This window comes from Epinephelus lanceolatus, chromosome 3 (genome assembly GCF_041903045.1).
Source record: "Epinephelus lanceolatus isolate andai-2023 chromosome 3, ASM4190304v1, whole genome shotgun sequence".
Lineage (NCBI taxonomy): Eukaryota > Metazoa > Chordata > Actinopteri > Perciformes > Serranidae > Epinephelus > Epinephelus lanceolatus.
Genome location: NC_135736.1, coordinates 51,337,582 through 51,355,459, shown reverse-complemented (window position 1 = coordinate 51,355,459; position 17,878 = coordinate 51,337,582). Strand labels below are relative to the sequence as shown.

The 17,878-nt window shown below is 46.6% G+C and overlaps 2 protein-coding genes across 4 annotated transcripts in view; one reads left to right on the top strand and one right to left on the bottom strand.

The window, feature by feature from the left end:
- Window positions 1-17,878, bottom strand: part of LOC117255718 (reticulon-3-B-like) — a 42,533-nt gene that overhangs the window by 17,532 nt on the left and 7,123 nt on the right. Inside the window, exons 1-4 of one of the 3 annotated variants that reach the window (XM_078166580.1) lie at window positions 12,500-12,908; window positions 8,232-8,400; window positions 5,683-5,833; window positions 4,782-4,859 (exon numbers count right to left, since the gene is read on the bottom strand). In XM_078166580.1, the coding sequence (XP_078022706.1) occupies window positions 4,782-4,859; window positions 5,683-5,833; window positions 8,232-8,400; window positions 12,500-12,538 (437 nt within the window). In that variant the 5' untranslated portion in view covers window positions 12,539-12,908. Of the gene's footprint in view, window positions 1-4,781; window positions 4,860-5,682; window positions 5,834-8,231; window positions 8,401-12,499; window positions 12,909-17,878 lie in introns of those variants that run through there. The other 2 variants (XM_078166581.1, XM_078166579.1) reach the window with 2 other exon arrangements.
- On the top strand, window positions 13,031-16,948 carry gemin6 (gem (nuclear organelle) associated protein 6). Its single transcript, XM_033624842.2, has 2 exons — window positions 13,031-13,257; window positions 16,367-16,948. The coding sequence occupies exons 1-2, from the start codon at window positions 13,127-13,129 to the stop codon at window positions 16,746-16,748; spliced, it is 513 nt and encodes a 170-aa protein (XP_033480733.1). The 5' UTR covers window positions 13,031-13,126; the 3' UTR covers window positions 16,749-16,948.

Sequence of the window (17,878 nt, the reverse complement as noted above, 5' to 3'; positions counted from 1 at the left end):
CAGAGGAGAACAGAGGACACAGAGGACACAGAGAACACAGAGGACAGAGGGCACAGAGAACACAGAGGGCACATAGGACACAGAGGAGGACAAAGGACACAGAGGAGGACAGATAACACAGAGGGCACAGAGGAGGACAAAGGGCACAGAGAACACAGAGGGCACAGAGAACACAGAGGACACAGAGGACACAGAGGAGAACAGAGGACACAGAGAACACAGAGGGCACATAGGACACAGAGGAGGACAAAGGGCACAGAGAACACAGAGGGCACAGAGAACACAGAGAACACATAGGACACAGAGGAGGACAAAGGGCACAGAGAACACAGAGGGCACATAGGACACAGAGGAGGACAAAGGGCACAGAGAACACAGAGGGCACAGAGGACACAGAGGACAAAGGGCACAGAGAACACAGAGGGCACAGAGGAGAACAGAGGACACAGAGGACACATAGGACACATAGGGCACAGAGAACACATAGGGCACAGAGGAGGACAAAGGGCACATAGGACACAGAGGAGGACAAAGGGCACAGAGAACACAGAGGGCACAGAGAACACAGAGGGCACATAGGACACAGAGGAGGACAAAGGGCACAGAGAACACAGAGGGCACAGAGAACACAGAGAACACAGAGAACACAGAGGGCACAGAGGGCACAGAGGAGGACAAAGGGCACAGAGAACACAGAGGGCACAGAGAACACAGAGAACACAGAGGGCACAGAGAACACAGAGAACACATAGGACACAGAGGAGGACAAAGGGCACAGAGAACACAGAGAACACAGAGAACACAGAGGGCACAGAGGAGGACAAAGGGCACAGAGAACACAGAGGGCACAGAGGAGGACAAAGGGCACAGAGAACACAGAGGGCACAGAGAACACAGAGAACACAGAGGGCACAGAGAACACAGAGAACACATAGGACACAGAGGAGGACAAAGGGCACAGAGAACACAGAGGGCACAGAGAACACAGAGAACACATAGGACACAGAGGAGGACAAAGGGCACAGAGAACACAGAGGGCACATAGGACACAGAGGAGGACAAAGGGCACAGAGAACACAGAGGGCACAAAGAACACAGAGAACACAGAGGGCACAGAGAACACAGAGAACACATAGGACACAGAGGAGGACAAAGGGCACAGAGAACACAGAGGGCACATAGGACACAGAGGAGGACAAAGGGCACAGAGAACACAGAGGGCACAGAGAACACAGAGAACACAGAGGGCACAGAGAACACAGAGGGCACAGAGAACACAGAGAACACATAGGGCGCAGAGGAGGACAAAGGGCACAGAGAACACAGAAGGCACAGAGGAGGACAAAGGGCACAGAGAACACAGAGAACACAGAGGGCACAGAGAACACAGAGAACACATAGGGCACAGAGGAGGACAAAGGGCACAGAGAACACAGAGGGCACAGAGAACACAGAGAACACAGAGGAGGACAAAGGGCACAGAGAACACAGAGGGCACATAGGACACAGAGGAGGACAAAGGGCACAGAGAACACAGAGGGCACAGAGAACACAGAGGAGGACAAAGGGCACAGAGAACACAGAGGGCACAGAGAACACAGAGAACACGTAGGACACAGAGAAGGACAAAGGGCACAGAGAACACAGAGGGCACATAGGACACAGAGGAGGACAAAGGGCACAGAGAACACAGAGGGCACAGAGAACACAGAGAATACAGAGGGCACAGAGAACACAGAGGGCACAGAGAACACAGAGAACACATAGGGCGCAGAGGAGGACAAAGGGCACAGAGAACACAGAAGGCACAGAGGAGGACAAAGGGCACAGAGAACACAGAGAACACAGAGGGCACAGAGAACACAGAGAACACATAGGGCACAGAGGAGGACAAAGGGCACAGAGAACACAGAGGGCACAGAGAACACAGAGAACACAGAGGAGGACAAAGGGCACAGAGAACACAGAGGGCACATAGGACACAGAGGAGGACAAAGGGCACAGAGAACACAAAGAACACAGAGGGCACAGAGGGCACAGAGAACACAAAGAACACAGAGGGCACAGAGAACACAGAGGGCACAGAGGACACAGAGGGCACAGAGGACACAGAGGAGGACAGAGGGCACAGAGAACACAGAGGGCACAGAGGACACAGAGGAGGACAGAGGGCACAGAGAACACAGAGGGCACATAGGACACAGAGGAGGACAAAGGGCACAGAGAACAGAGGGCACAGAGAACACAAAGAACACAGAGGGCACAGAGAACACAGAGGGCACAGAGGACACAGAGGGCACAGAGGACACAGAGGAGGACAGAGGGCACAGAGAACACAGAGGGCACAGAGGACACAGAGGAGGACAGAGGAGGACAGATAACACAGAGGGCACATAGGACACAGAGGAGGACAGAAGATACAGAGGACACAGAGGGCACAGAGAACACAGAGGGCACAGATAACACAGAGGGCACAGAGGACACAGAGGGCACATAGGACACAGAGGAGGACAGATAACACAGAGGGCACAGAGGGCACAGAGGGCACAGAGGACACAGAGGGCACAGAGAACACAGAGGGCACAGAGGGCACAGAGGGCACATAGGGCACAGAGAACACAGAGGGCACATAGGACACAGAGGAGGACAGAAGATACAGAGGACACAGAGGGCACAGAGGGCACAGAGAACACAGAGGGCACAGAGGGCACATAGGGCACAGAGGAGGACAGAGGGCACAGAGGACACAGAGGGCACAGAGGAGGACAGAGGGCACAGAGAACACAGAGGGCACAGAGAACACAGAGGGCACATAAGACAAAGAGGAGGACAGAAGATACAGAGGACACAGAGGGCACAGAGAACACAGAGGGCACAGAGAACACAGAGGGCACATAGGACACAGAGGAGGACAAAGGGCACATAGGACACAGAGGAGGACAAAGGGCACAGAGAACACAGAGGGCACAGAGGGCACAGAGGAGGACAAAGGGCACAGAGAACACAGAGGGCACAGAGGAGGACAAAGGGCACAGAGAACACAGAGGGCACAGAGGAGGACAAAGGGCACAGAGAACACAGAGGGCACAGAGGAGGACAAAGGGCACAGAGAACACAGAGGAGGACAGAGGGCACAGAGAACACAGAGGGCACAGAGAACACAGAGGGCACAGAGGGCACATAGGGCACAGAGGAGGACAGAGGGCACATAGGACACAGAGGACACAAAGGGCACAGAGGACACAGAGGACACAAAGGGCACAGAGGACACAAAGGGCACAGAGGACACAGAGAACACAGAGAACACAGAGGACACAGAGGGCACAGAGAACACAGAGGGCACAGAGGGTACATAGAACACAGAGGGCACAGAGGGCACATAGGACACAGAGGGCACATAGGACACAAGGGGCACAGAGGACACAGAGGACACAGAGGGCACAGAGAACACAGAGGGCACAGAGGGTACATAGAACACAGAGGGCACATAGGACACAGAGGACACAGAGGGCACAGAGAACACAGAGGGCACAGAGGGTACATAGAACACAGAGGGCACAGAGGGCACATAGGACACAGAGGGCACATAGGACACAAAGGGCACAGAGAACACAGAGGACACAGAGGGCACAGAGGGTACATAGAACACAGAGGGCACAGAGGGCACAGAGAACACAGAGGGCACATAGGACACAAAGGGCACAGAGGACACAGAGGGCACAGAGGGCACATAGGACACAAAGGGCACAGAGGACACAGAGAACACAGAGAACACAGAGGACACAGAGGGCACAGAGGGCACATAGGACACAAAGGGCACATAGGATACAGAGGGCACAGAGAACACAGAGAACACAGAGGGCACATGGAACACAGAGGACACAGAGAACACAGAGGACACAGAGGACACAGAGGAGAACAAAGGGCACAGAGGACACAGAGGACACAGAGGGCACAGAGGACACAGAGGGCACAGAGGGCACAGAGAACACAGAGGACACAGAGGACACAGAGGAGAACAAAGGGCACAGAGGACACAGAGGACACAGAGGGCACAGAGAACACAGAGGACACAGAGGGCACAGAGGGCACAGAGAACACAGAGGACACAGAGGAGAACAGAGGGCACATAGGACACAAAGGGCACATAGGACACAAAGGGCACAGAGAACACAGAGGACACAGAGAACACAGAGGACACAGAGGAGAACAGAGGGCACAGAGGGCACATAGGACACAAAGGGCACATAGGATACAGAGGGCACAGAGAACACAGAGAACACAGAGGGCACATGGAACACAGAGGACACAGAGAACACAGAGAACACAGAGGGCACATGGAACACAGAGGACACAGAGAACACAGAGAACACAGAGGACACAGAGGGCACAGAGAACACATAGGACACAGAGGACACAGAGGAGAACAAAGGGCACAGAGGACACAGAGGAGGATAAAGGACACAGAGGACACAGAGGGCACAGAGGACACAGAGGAGGATAAAGGACACAGAGGGCACAGAGGACACAGAGGAGGATAAAGGACACAGAGGACACAGAGGGCACAGAGGAGGACAAAGGGCACAGAGGACACAGAGGACACAGAGAACACAGAAGGCACAGAGGAGAACAGTGGACACAGAGGAGGACAGAGGTGGACAAAGGGCACAGAGGACACAGAGGACACAGATTAGGACACAGAGGACACAGATCAGGACACAGAGGACACAGATGAGGATGGAGGACACAGAGAACACAGACGACACAGAGGAGGTTCATACCTGAATGGATGTCCTTCATCAGATTTCTGGATGGCCTGAATCACTGATTTATAAACCCTATAGTCAGGAAGCAGACACCTGTTAGGATGACATCACTTCCTGTTTCCATGTTTGGATTTTTATCAAATCATCATCATCATCATAACCACCACCACGACCATCATCACCACCATCATCACCACCATCATCACCATCATCATCATCATCACCATCATCATTACCATCATCATCATCAGCATAATCACATCTTCATCTTCATCATCATCATCATCATCATCATCATTACCATCATCATCATCACTATCATCATCATCACTATCATCACCATCATCATCATCATCATCATCACCACCATCACCATCATCATTACCATCACCATCATCATCATCACCATCATCATCATCGTCATCATCATCATCATCATCATCATCACATCATCATCATCATCATTATCACATCTTCATCATCATCAACATCATCAGCATCACCATCATCACCATTATCATTACCATCATCATCATCATCATCATCATCATTACCATCATCATCATCATCATCACCATCGTCATCACCATCACCATCATCATCATCATCATCATCACATCTTCATCATCATCATCATCATCATCATCATCATCACCATCATCTTCATCACCATCACCATCATCATCATCACCATCATCATCACCATCATCAACACCATCATCATCGCCATCATCACCATCACCATCATCATCATCATCACCTTCGTCATCACCATCATCATCATCGCCATCATCATCATTTTCATTTCTTTAAACCTGATTACGAAACATTATTATTGTGGACCACCAACACCCTTTAGTGTGTGTGTGTTTGTGTGTGTGTGATTGGTCTCTGACAGACCAGGTGATGCCCTCACCTGAAGGTGATGGTGACACAGAGGAATGCCAGCAGCAGGTAGGACACCACACTGATGACAGATAGTGTTGCCACAGAGACGAGAACCAGCAGCGATAGGCTGAACGCCGCCGCCGACTTCTTCAGTTCCTTCCAGTGGATGAGCTGTAAGGCTACAGAGGGGGAGGGTCTTATTAATATTTTATACATATTTATAATATCCTTCTGTGTCCTCTGCTGTGATGTCATCAGTTATGATGTGTTTTCACTGTGTGAGAAAAAGGGGGCATGGACTGAAAGCGTGAAACACGTCCTCTCTGCTGCTCATCTGTCCCCATGCACTCCCCAGGGTTCATGTCTTGATTCTCTGCTGTTCAACCTCCACATCAATCATCAGAGTCTCTGCCTTCACCGTTCAAATCTACATCTCCACTAAATCCAGTCCAAACTGACCTCATCCAGTCCAAACTGATCTCATCCAGTCGAAACTGACTTCATCCAGTCCAAACTGAGTTCAACCAGTCCAAACTGACCTCATCCAGTCCAACCTGATCTCATCCAGTCGAAACTTACTTCATCCAGTCCAAACTGATCTCATCCAGTCCAAACTGATCTCATCCGGTCAAAACTGACTTCATCCGGTCCAAACTGATCTCATCCAGTCGAAACTGACTTCATCCGGTCCAAACTGAGTTCATCCAGTCCAAACTGATCTCATCCAGTCCAAACTGATCTCATCCAGTCCAACCTGACCTCATCCAGTCCAAACTGATCTCATCCAGTCCAAACTGAGTTCAACCAGTCCAAACTGACTTCATCCAGTCCAAACTGATCTCATCCAGTCCAAACTGATCTCATCCAGTCAAAACTGATCTCATCCAGTCGAAACTGACTTCATCCGGTCCAAAATGAGTTCAACCAGTCCAAACTGACCTCATCCGGTCCAAACTGATCTCATCCAGTCGAAACTGACTTCATCCAGTCGAAACTGACTTCATCCAGTCCAAACTGACCTCATCCGGTCCAAACTGATCTCAACCAGTCCAACCTGACCTCATCCAGTCCAAACTGATCTCATCCAGTCCAAACTGAGTTCAACCAGTCCAAACTGACTTCATCCAGTCCAAACTGATCTCATCCAGTCCAAACTGATCTCATCCAGTTGAAACTGACTTCATCCGGTCCAAACTGAGTTCAACCAGTCCAAACTGACCTCATCCGGTCCAAACTGATCTCATCCAGTCGAAACTGACTTCATCCAGTCCAAACTGATCTCATCCAGTCCAAACTGACCTCATCCGGTCCAAACTGATCTCAACCAGTCCAACCTGACCTCATCCAGTCCAACCTGACCTCATCCAGTCCAAAGTGACCAGACACAGAATCTAAACTTCCTGTCAGTGGTTCAAACACACAACAGAATGGAGGTCTGATCTCAGTCAACACCATGTTCTTGCTCTTATAACAATGACCCTTCTGTGACTGCACTTTAATCCAGGTCACCTGGCACTGGCCTCAGGTCAGAGGTGGGTTTTATTACCAAAGACACACACTGTGTCCGTGTGGACAAAACAGACCCAAGATCAGTCTGTCCTCTCAGCTGCAGTTTAATCAGGGTTCACAAGCTGAGCTGAATAATCAGAGTCAGCTGAGCAGGTTAGCTCACAGCACAACAATACAGCTTTGTCTCTGTGCTAACACTGAGCTAACACTGAGCTAACACTAAACTACACTGAGCTAACACTAAGCTAACACTGAGCTAACACTGAGCTTTTTTTCCCCCCTGTTAAAGGAGTTTTGGGGGGGGGAGTTTTTCCTGATCAACTGTGAGGGTCCAAACAACAGAGGACAGAGGGACAGAGGGGCAGAGAACAGAGGGATAGAGGGACAGAGGATAGAGGATAGAGGACAGAGAGATAGAGGACAGAGGGACAGAGGGGCAGAGGACAGAGGGATAGAGGGACAGAGGATAGAGGACAGAGGGACAGAGGGGCAGAGAACAGAGGGATAGAGGACAGAGGATAGAGGGGCAGTGGACAGAGGGATAGAGGACAGAGGATAGAGGACAGAGGGACAGAGGGGCAGAGGACAGAGGGATAGAGGGACAGAGGATAGAGGACAGAGGGATAGAGGACAGAGGATAGAGGACAGAGGGATAGAGGACAGAGGGGCAGAGGATAGAGGGATAGAGGACAGAGAGACAGAGGTATGTCATCTGCTGTAAAGCTTTTCAAGCAAACTGTGATTTGTGATTTTGGGGTTTATAAATAAAAGTGAACTGAAAATTGAATGCTAGTTTTATATACTGTGATTACAGTTAGTTGGTGTTTAAATGATCTACGTGTCCAGCAGTTGTTTGATTAAAAGACAAACACCACAGAGCTCTATGAAATCAATCACTAGGTTATTTGATAGTAAATTTTGTTAATCACTAGTTTCTACAGTAAATCGTAAATAAACTCTGTTTGATTTAGAGACAAATACCTGACAGATGCTTAGCTCACTGATCAGCTGATAATCATTAATGTCTCTTTGCTCAGCTGTGTGTCATGTTGAACAGGTGAGTCTCACCTGAGTGTGTGAGGTCCCTGAGTGAGGAAGAAGAGTTGTTGCATGATGATGATGATGAAGAGTCAGAGCGGCTGCTGCTGGTTGAGTCAGCCATTTTTCTTCTTCCTCTTCTTCTTCTGTGTGCAGAACTGAAGTTTCTCTGCAGGTTTGAACCTCTCAGTCTGAGCTGCTTATAATGGACAAGATGATGACATCACAACTCAAGGCGGGGCTTCCACCAAGGGGCGTATTCACATGTAAGAGAGTCCCAGAGAGGCTGGGGTGCATACTTCAGCAGACTTCACTCATTTAATAACCCACAATTCATTGCAATATGGACATGACATTGTGGGTTTTTGAACTGCCAAAAAATAAGTGTAATGTAGAAGTGTAAAAAAGCCCACCCTGGATCCAGAGGTGTTAGCCAACTATAGACCAATATCTAATCTTCCCTTTATGTCAAAGATCCTTGAGAAAGTAGTCACAGACCAGCTGTGTGATTTTCTCCATGATAATAATTTATTTGAGGAATTTCAGTCAGGATTTAGAGTGCATCATAGCACTGAGACAGCACTAGTTAAAATTACAAATGACCTTCTGATTGCTTCAGACAAAGGACTTGTCTCTGTAGTTGTTTTATTAGATCTTAGTGCGGCGTTTGACACAATTGACCATCAAATTCTGCTACAGAGACTGGAACACTTAATTGGCCTAAAAGGTTCTGCACTAAGCTGGTTTAAATCTTATTTATCTGATCATTTTCAGTTTGTTGACGTTCATAATGAATAATCCTTACTTACTAAAGTTTGTTTTGGAGTTCCGCAAGGTTCTGTGCTTGGACCAATCCTATTTACTCTATATATGCTTCCTTTAGGTAACATCATTAGAAATCACTCTGTAAATTTCCATTGTTATGCGGATGATACTCAGTTGTATTTATCTATGAAGCCAGAAGAAAGTAATCAATTAACTAAACTCCATAACTGCCTTAAAGACATAAAAACCTGGATGAGCACCAATTTCCTGATGTTAAATTCAGACAAAACTGAAGTTATTGTTCTTGGCCCCAAACAACTCAGAGACTCTTTATCTGATGACATAGTTTCTCTAGATGGCATTGCTTTGGTCTCTAGCACTACCGTAAGAAACCTCGGAGTAATATTTGATCAAGATTTGTCTTTTAATTCTCATTTAAAGCAAACCTCACAGACTGCATTTTTTCATCTGCGTAATATTGCGAAAATTAGGCCTATCCTGATCCGAAAAGATGCAAAAAAATTGGTCCACGCTTTTGTTACCTCAAGGCTGGATTAGTGTAACTCTCTATTATCAGGTAGCTCTAGTAAGTCCTTAAAAACTCTCCAGCTAATTCAGAATGCAGCAGCACGTGTACTAACAGGAACTAAGAAACGAGATCATATTTCTCCTGTTTTAGCTTCTCTGCACTGGCTCCCTGTAAAATCCAGAATTGAATTTAAAATCCTACTGTTAACTTATAAAGTTCTAAATGGTCAAGCTCCGTCATATCTTAGAGAGCTCATAGTGCCATATTATCCCACCAGAACACTGCGCTCTGAGAACGCAGGGTTACTCGTGGTCCCTAAAGTCTTCAAAAGTAGATCAGGAGCCAGAGCCTTCAGCTATCAGGCTCCTCTCCTGTGGAATCATCTTCCTGTTACGGTCCGGGAGGCAGACACCGTCTCCACATTTAAGACCAGACTTAAGACTTTCCTCTTTGATAAAACTTATAGTTAGGGCTGGCTCAGGCTTGCCCTGTACCAGCCCCTAGTTAGGCTGACTTAGGCCTAGTCTGCCGGAGGAGCCCCCTATAATATACCGGGCACCTTCTCTCTCTCTCTTTCTCTCTCTCTCTCTCTCTCATCTTAATACTGCGTCTTGCTAACTTGGCCATTCTGGTTGTCACTAACTCGGCTTCTTCTCCGGAGCCTTTGTGCTCCACTGTCTCTCAGGTTAACTCATATCACAGCGGTGCCTGGACAGCGTGACGTGTGTGGTTGTGCTGCTGCCGTGGTCCTGCCAGATGCCTCCTGCTGCTGCCGTTATCATTAGTCATACTTCTACTGTTATTATACACATGTGATTATTGTCACACATGTATACTATCAGATATCAATATACTATTATTAATTATAATATTACTTTCATTAATGTTGTTGGAAGCTACTGTTATTACCGTCTGTCCTGTATCTCTCTCTCTCTGTGTCTCTCTCTCTCTCTCTCTCTCTCTCTGTCTCATTGTGTCATACGGATTACTGTTAATTCATCATGTTGATCTGTTCTGTACGACATCTATTGCACGTCTGTCTGTCCTGGAAGAGGGATCCCTCCTCAGTTGCTCTTCAGTGAAACAGGCAAAAAAGGGCAGAAAGAAAGAAGGTTTCTAATGTCAGTAATACCCAATTTAAAGAGTTATAGTCCTGATCTTCAAACATGTCTGTTTTTGAACACGTACAGCCTGTATGTTATATATGTATTATGATACTTGTTATATGTTATTATGTTATGTGTTATATATGTTATATGATATATGTTACATGTTATGTTATATGTGTTATATACAGTACAGGCCAAAAGTTTGGACCACCTTCTCATTCAATGCGTTTTCTTTATTTTCATGACTATTTACATTGTAGATTCTCACTGAAGGCATCAAAACTATGAATGAACACATGTGGAGTTATGTACTTAACAAAAAAAGGTGAAATAACTGAAAACATGTTTTATATTCTAGTTTCTTCAAAATAGCCACCCTTTGCTCTGATTACTGCTTTGCACACTCTTGGCATTCTCTCCATGAGCTTCAAGAGGTAGTCACCTGAAATGGTTTTCCAACAGTCTTGAAGGAGTTCCCAGAGGTGTTTAGCACTTGTTGGCCCCTTTGCCTTCACTCTGCGGTCCAGCTCACCCCAAACCATCTCGATTGGGTTCAGGTCCGGTGACTGTGGAGGCCAGGTCATCTGCCGCAGCACTCCATCACTCTCCTTCTTGGTCAAATAGCCCTTACACAGCCTGGAGGTGTGTTTGGGGTCATTGTCCTGTTGAAAAATAAATGACCGTCCAACTAAACGCAAACCGGATGGGATGGCATGTCGCTGCAGGATGCTGTGGTAGCCATGCTGGTTCAGTGTGCCTTCAATTTTGAATAAATCCCCAACAGTGTCACCAGCAAAACACCCCCACACCATCACACCTCCTCCTCCATGCTTCACAGTGGGAACCAGGCATGTGGAATCCATCCGTTCACCTTTTCTGCGTCTCACAAAGACACGGCGGTTGGAACCAAAGATCTCAAATTTGGACTCATCAGACCAAAGCACAGATTTCCACTGGTCTAATGTCCATTCCTTGTGTTTCTTGGCCCAAACAAATCTCTTCTGCTTGTTGCCTCTCCTTAGCAGTGGTTTCCTAGCAGCTATTTGACCATGAAGGCCTGATTGGCGCAGTCTCCTCTTAACAGTTGTTCTAGAGATGGGTCTGCTGCTAGAACTCTGTGTGGCATTCATCTGGTCTCTGATCTGAGCTGCTGTTAACTTGCCATTTCTGAGGCTGGTGACTCGGATGAACTTATCCTCAGAAGCAGAGGTGACTCTTGGTCTTCCTTTCCTGGGTCGGTCCTCATGTGTGCCAGTTTGGTTGTAGCGCTTGATGGTTTTTGCGACTCCACTTGGGGACACATTTAAAGTTTTTGCAATTTTCCGGACTGACTGACCTTCATTTCTTAAAGTAATGATGGCCACTCGTTTTTCTTTAGTTAGCTGATTGGTTCTTGCAATAATATCAATTTTAACAGTTGTCCAATAGGGCTGTCGGCTGTGTATTAACCTGACTTCTGCACAACACAACTGATGGTCCCAACCCCATTGATAAAGCAAGAAATTCCACTAATTAACCCTGATAAGGCACACCTGTGAAGTGGAAACCATTTCAGGTGACTACCTCTTGAAGCTCATGGAGAGAATGCCAAGAGTGTGCAAAGCAGTAATCAGAGCAAAGGGTGGCTATTTTGAAGAAACTAGAATATAAAACATGTTTTCAGTTATTTCACCTTTTTTTGTTAAGTACATAACTCCACATGTGTTCATTCATAGTTTTGATGCCTTCAGTGAGAATCTACAATGTAAATAGTCATGAAAATAAAGAAAACGCATTGAATGAGAAGGTGTGTCCAAACTTTTGGCCTGTACTGTACATATATATATATATATATATATATATGTGTGTGTGTGTGTGTGTGTGTGTATGTGTGTGTATATCTATATCTATTTTACTTGTGCATACAGATCCTTCCTCAATAGAAGTGAATGCATTGTGGAGGCGAAGCGAGACCCATCCAAGATGGCGGCCGGCGAGGACGTCGGCTCTGATAGGCAGCGGCAGTCAATGCGGCGTCTATGTAAATATGTCTATGGGTCCGTTCGCTGTGGTTTAGCTCAGCGTAACTCAGCTGCTCGCAGCGGCGGAAGTGACGTAATTCGTCAAGCTGCTTCCGCTAATTTTTTCCCCTTTTTAACGAGCCAATTTGCTGCTGCAGATTGTTTTTATTGATTCAGTTTTTTTGGGATGACGTAAACGTATGAACGTATGCATTTATTCTCGTGATTATTTTATTTTTACTTTTTGTTGAATTTTTAAACTTACGTTTTGTACATTTTATATTTTTCATATAACGATGATTCTTTTCAGACTTTTATTTATCGGTTTAATTAATTTCTGTATGTATTTTGTATTCATCAAAACTATAAATAAAGTTGTTTTGTAGCTCGTTGTGAACAACTGAGCGGAAGCGGAACCTTAATTTCGGACTCGTGTTTCCTCCGGAGGATTTTAAAGATCGCGAAGGCAGCAGTCAGAAGTTGGTGTAGTATTGATTATTGGTTTGATATTGATCTGTGAGAATGCAGAGCGGCTGGTCTCTGCTAGGTCCGCTGCAGTGGATCCGTTACGTCAACACACAGGTGAAGGTGAAGGCGGGAATAGATGAAGAGCACCGCGGCTGGCTGCTCACCGTGGACCCGGTGTCCGCCAGGTAACCGACATTTTATTAGTTTGTTCATGATACCGGGATGTGTGGTCACGTGGAAATTTCAACCTGTTACACAGAGACATCCAGCCCCGTGTCTGTGAGTGTGAGTGTGTTAGGGACTGTTCGTTATTTACCACGGGGCGGGGGACGGGGGACGGGGCTAAGGTCCTGACTGAGCTGAGGGAACCTGCAGGGCTCCAGACTAACTTTTTCCACTAGGAGCACCAGTGCTCCTTACTGAAAATTTTAGGAGCACCAGCACAAAATTTAGGAGCACTATCTATATCGACACAACATATTCATAATTTTGTTGAGATTAACTGCATTACTGATAATTTAGCAATAAACACAGACAACCCTGCAGGGTTCAACGCTAAGGTTTTTTTTTCACTTGCCCGGTCGGGCAAGTTGGTCAGAGATCTACTTGCCCAAAGTCAGTTTTTACTTGCCCTATAAAAATTGTTTAATTTAAGTGGCTATCAAATAACAAAGACTGCAGTTATTTTTATGTTATGTAATCTTTATTCATACTGTATTTATTAATTAAAACAACATATGTCATGTATTGTAGCTTAATTCCTACACAAAAATGACAGTGTCAGGGCAGCGGCAATCTTTGTTAATCATTCTCCGTCTATAATTTTGCGCCCTACTTGAGCCATGCCCACCTCTATTTATTTTTCACCCCTCTCTCCAGTTCTGCTGTATTAACACCGGGTTTAATATATTTTGCTTCCATCTCTCTGCCCTGCTCTACTCTACTAGCCTGGTTCCAGACCATAGACCCCGCCCACTCAACTGAGTAGGCTTGCATCTCTGGTCTGGCATACTTCAATGAATTTGCGATTTATCTCGTCCAAATGCTGAACGGACCAGTTAACGCCGGGGGTGGGGGCGGGTCTAGCGATTAGCCAATCAGCGCCACGCTGATGTCAAGCTGTGTGCTGGTGGGTAACTGGTGAGGATAGCAACAATGGCGACCGCTACAGATCCTACAGACTACATTAACGATGCTCTTGAGGTATTTCGCCACTACTCGTGTTAATGGAGGACCAAATTAAGGAAGCTGCTAAACTGGATTTAAAGGCGATGCAGCTGGGCGTGCACGACGACGGAGACATTTTAAACGGGCAATGCTCGCTTGTTTTCGGCACCCCCGAGGCATGGATACTAATGACGTCAGATTCTGGGTGAGTCGTTGATCTCTACTGATTGGTTAGGGAAAAAATCAAATTCCCTCCCCCTTGTAAATCGCCTTCAATGGAAGCCATGTCAGACTGAAGGTTCTGGGAGCTTCAGTCTGACACTCAGGCTACTACTCTACTTCAACGCTACTTAGCTCTCTCTCTACTCTACCAGTAGACTACCACATCCACCTGTTGCACAAAACGCACACAGCAGTGTTTCCTCTAGGATGGACTTGTAGCAGCGGAGGTGAAGCACACATATGAAAAATAATTTTCACATGCGTGAAACTTTTTTGTATGCTTGCAAAGCACAGCCTGCTGGGATGTTTCTATGTATCTACTGGCACCAGAAGGGCTCTTTAGGACTAAGTACATACAGTACATGTGTGCACAGTATGAGCAGGTGAAATGTCTGTCTAGCTTACATATGAGGTGTCTCAAGATTTAGGAACATACAATTTTATTGAATATAATAACAGTAAAAAGTCACTTGACATGCTGCTGTTTTGTGCTATGACCTATTTAAGTAGGCTACTGGAAGTTGTTATTTATGTGACAACGCCTGAACGCAACACAAGCTCAGCATGAGTGCCGTGCTACGCTGCGAGCAGCGTGTTTGTGCGTAACAGCAGTCTGTTGGTTATTTACACACTGTCCATAACAATAACTTCTTTAGCTGACAAACTGCACCGGGCTCGGGGTCAGGTTTGGTCAGGAAAATGCGGCCCGAGCCGCTCTAGCGTGCTCACCTGTGTGTGTCTGGTGGAACTCCGCCATGTGCCATACAGAGAGCAGAGGAGAATTGTTAACGCGTGACCATGTAGAGAGACACCATAAATAGTATATTGTTATGTTATCATATGAAGCGTCCGTCGCGCAAAATAGTATCAATGGGGGCTGTGGGCAGGACATTGCTGACTCGTTCTCTGAACTATCATTGTTGGAAGTTTGGGAAACTGGCACAGGACCGACAGGAGTTTCTGGGTATTTTTTTCTTGTGAAAAACGAATCTATAGTTCGTTTCATAGCGTCACTTTATGGTTAAACGACATAGCACTTTCTACTCGACACCGGCTCTGTGACCCCCCTCTGTCTAACCCCGTGTACAGTAGGTTACACAGTGGGTACTAAAACTGCTGCACGTTGCTATGGTTACTGGCGCCCCCCCGCCTCGCAGTGCGCATCCAGACACACATAACAGGCACACCCACACACACAGAGACACTTGCTTCCGCTCCATGAAATGCAATTATAAAAAAAAAAAAAAAAGAAAGAAAGAAAGAAAAAGGGGAGAGGGGTGGATTTGTAAGTTGTGCTGGTGCTCCTAGTTAAAAAAACTATGTCGCATGGCCTCCAAAAAAGGTCACAAAATGTGACCAATTAGGCGCAGTCTGGAGCCCTGACCTGTGAGTCAGAGAAGAAGAATCAGCCAGTTAGAGACGAGAAGGAAGCAGCTCACCTGTACAGATGTGACATCAGTGTTTACACGTGTGATCGATAAAAACTCGATCTATTAATCCAGGTGTGTGTATTGATGATTGATTATTGATCCAGGAGTGTGTGTATTGATGATTGATTATTGATCCAGGTGTGTGTATTGATGATTGATTATTGATCCAGGTGTGTGTATTAATGATTGATTATTGATCCAGGTGTGTGTATTGATGATTGATGATTGATCCAGGTGTGTGTATTGATGATTGATCCAGGTGTGTGTATTGATGATTGATGATTGATCCAGGTGTGTGTATTGATGATTGATGATTGATTATTGATCCAGGTGTGTGTATTGATGATTGATGATTGATCCAGGTGTGTGTATTGATGATTGATTATTGATCCAGGTGTGTATTGATGACTGATCAAGATGTTCCCAGAGTCTCAGTGACGATCTAGTCTATATCTGGTCTGACTCTGTGTTGCAGTCTGGTCCTGGTGAACTTCAGGGAGGAGGGCAGTGCATCGGTGCAGGTGGTGATGGGTCACGCCGTGGAGGAGGTGGAGGTCCTGCAGGAGGCCGATGAGGAGACCACAGAGCGTCTCTGCATCTCCTTCCTTCCCTTGAAGACCCCCAGGCTGGACCCAGAGGAGCTAAGGAGGAGGAGGGGGGGCGTCCGGAGGTGGCTGGAGAAGAACTGGATCCCGGTAGTGGAGGAGGGGGAGGAGCTTAGGGTGGCGGGGGTCCTCACCATCACGGCCCCCTACGGACCTGAAAACTGCTGCAGCTCCAACCAGATCATCCTGGACCGCATCCAGAAACTGATCCAGACTGAACCCCGACTGGAGCACAGCAGCAGCTGTGACTGACAGCTGGTCTGAGATCAGCTGCTGCAGTCCAATAACAATCACTGTGTGTGAAAGCTCCGCCCCTTTGCCTGCTGATGTCATCAGTCTGACGAGGATGAGAAACAAGTTCAACTATTGAATCAATAACTGTTTAATATTTAAGCCTGATCAGATCTGTCTCAGATCTTCATCAATCGATCAATAAATTATTGACTCACTGATTTTCTGAGTGTTGTGTTGTATGTCTCCGTCGGACATTGTTACAGGGTTTCCCTGGGTTTTTTCGAGACCAAAGTGGCAAAGGCCTGTGGCGGGGGGCATCTTGATAGCTGTACTTTTAGATACATTTCAGTAATCAAAAGAAAAATGACTAATGTACTGATCTGCCTCTGGAGAACCAGTGTTTCCCCTATAGGCAACTAAACTACAACTGAGACTGAAATATGACCACCCTGCTGTTTTTTTTTCTCCTTCTTAACAGGTCTATAACTTAACTGACTAAAGAGCCTTATGTTATTTATCTTATGTCATTTCTGTCTCTACATGGTCGCACCTTTACAGTTCTCCTCTGCTCTCTGGCGCTCCAGCCAGTGCGCTACAGAGTGATGTTTGTTTACTGGAGGTATTTTATATCTGGCTGATTTTTGGAGACTATGGCGGGGCAAATTAGACTATGGCGGGCTGCCATAGTCTCGTCAATGTATGGGAAACACTGGAGGCCCCTACATGCTTGAGCTTTACACTGCTGACTTGTATAATCAGAACAGACATGTCCTGTGATTTTCAGCCTTCTATGATTATATTTACTCTTTACAGCAGGCACATCCTGACAGCTGAGAATGTTACTATCAGGTATTGTCCCCCCTCTATTAAATATGAAAGGAGGCTGAAAATCACAGGTGTCACATGTCTGTTCTGATGATACAAGTCAGCGGTCCTGAAATGTGTGTTTCTCTTCTATAATACACATTCTACATCTCGGAGGTGCCATCTTTCCACATATGGGCTTCCTTCGCCTTTCAAACGGGGCAGAGCTCCATGGGAAACAGTAGGAGAGACACAGCCTGAAGGGGCACAGGGACCTGACACAACACCGGAGAGAGAAGCAGGTCCGTGGAGCTGTGCGCCGGATGAAAAAAGGTGGGGGCGTG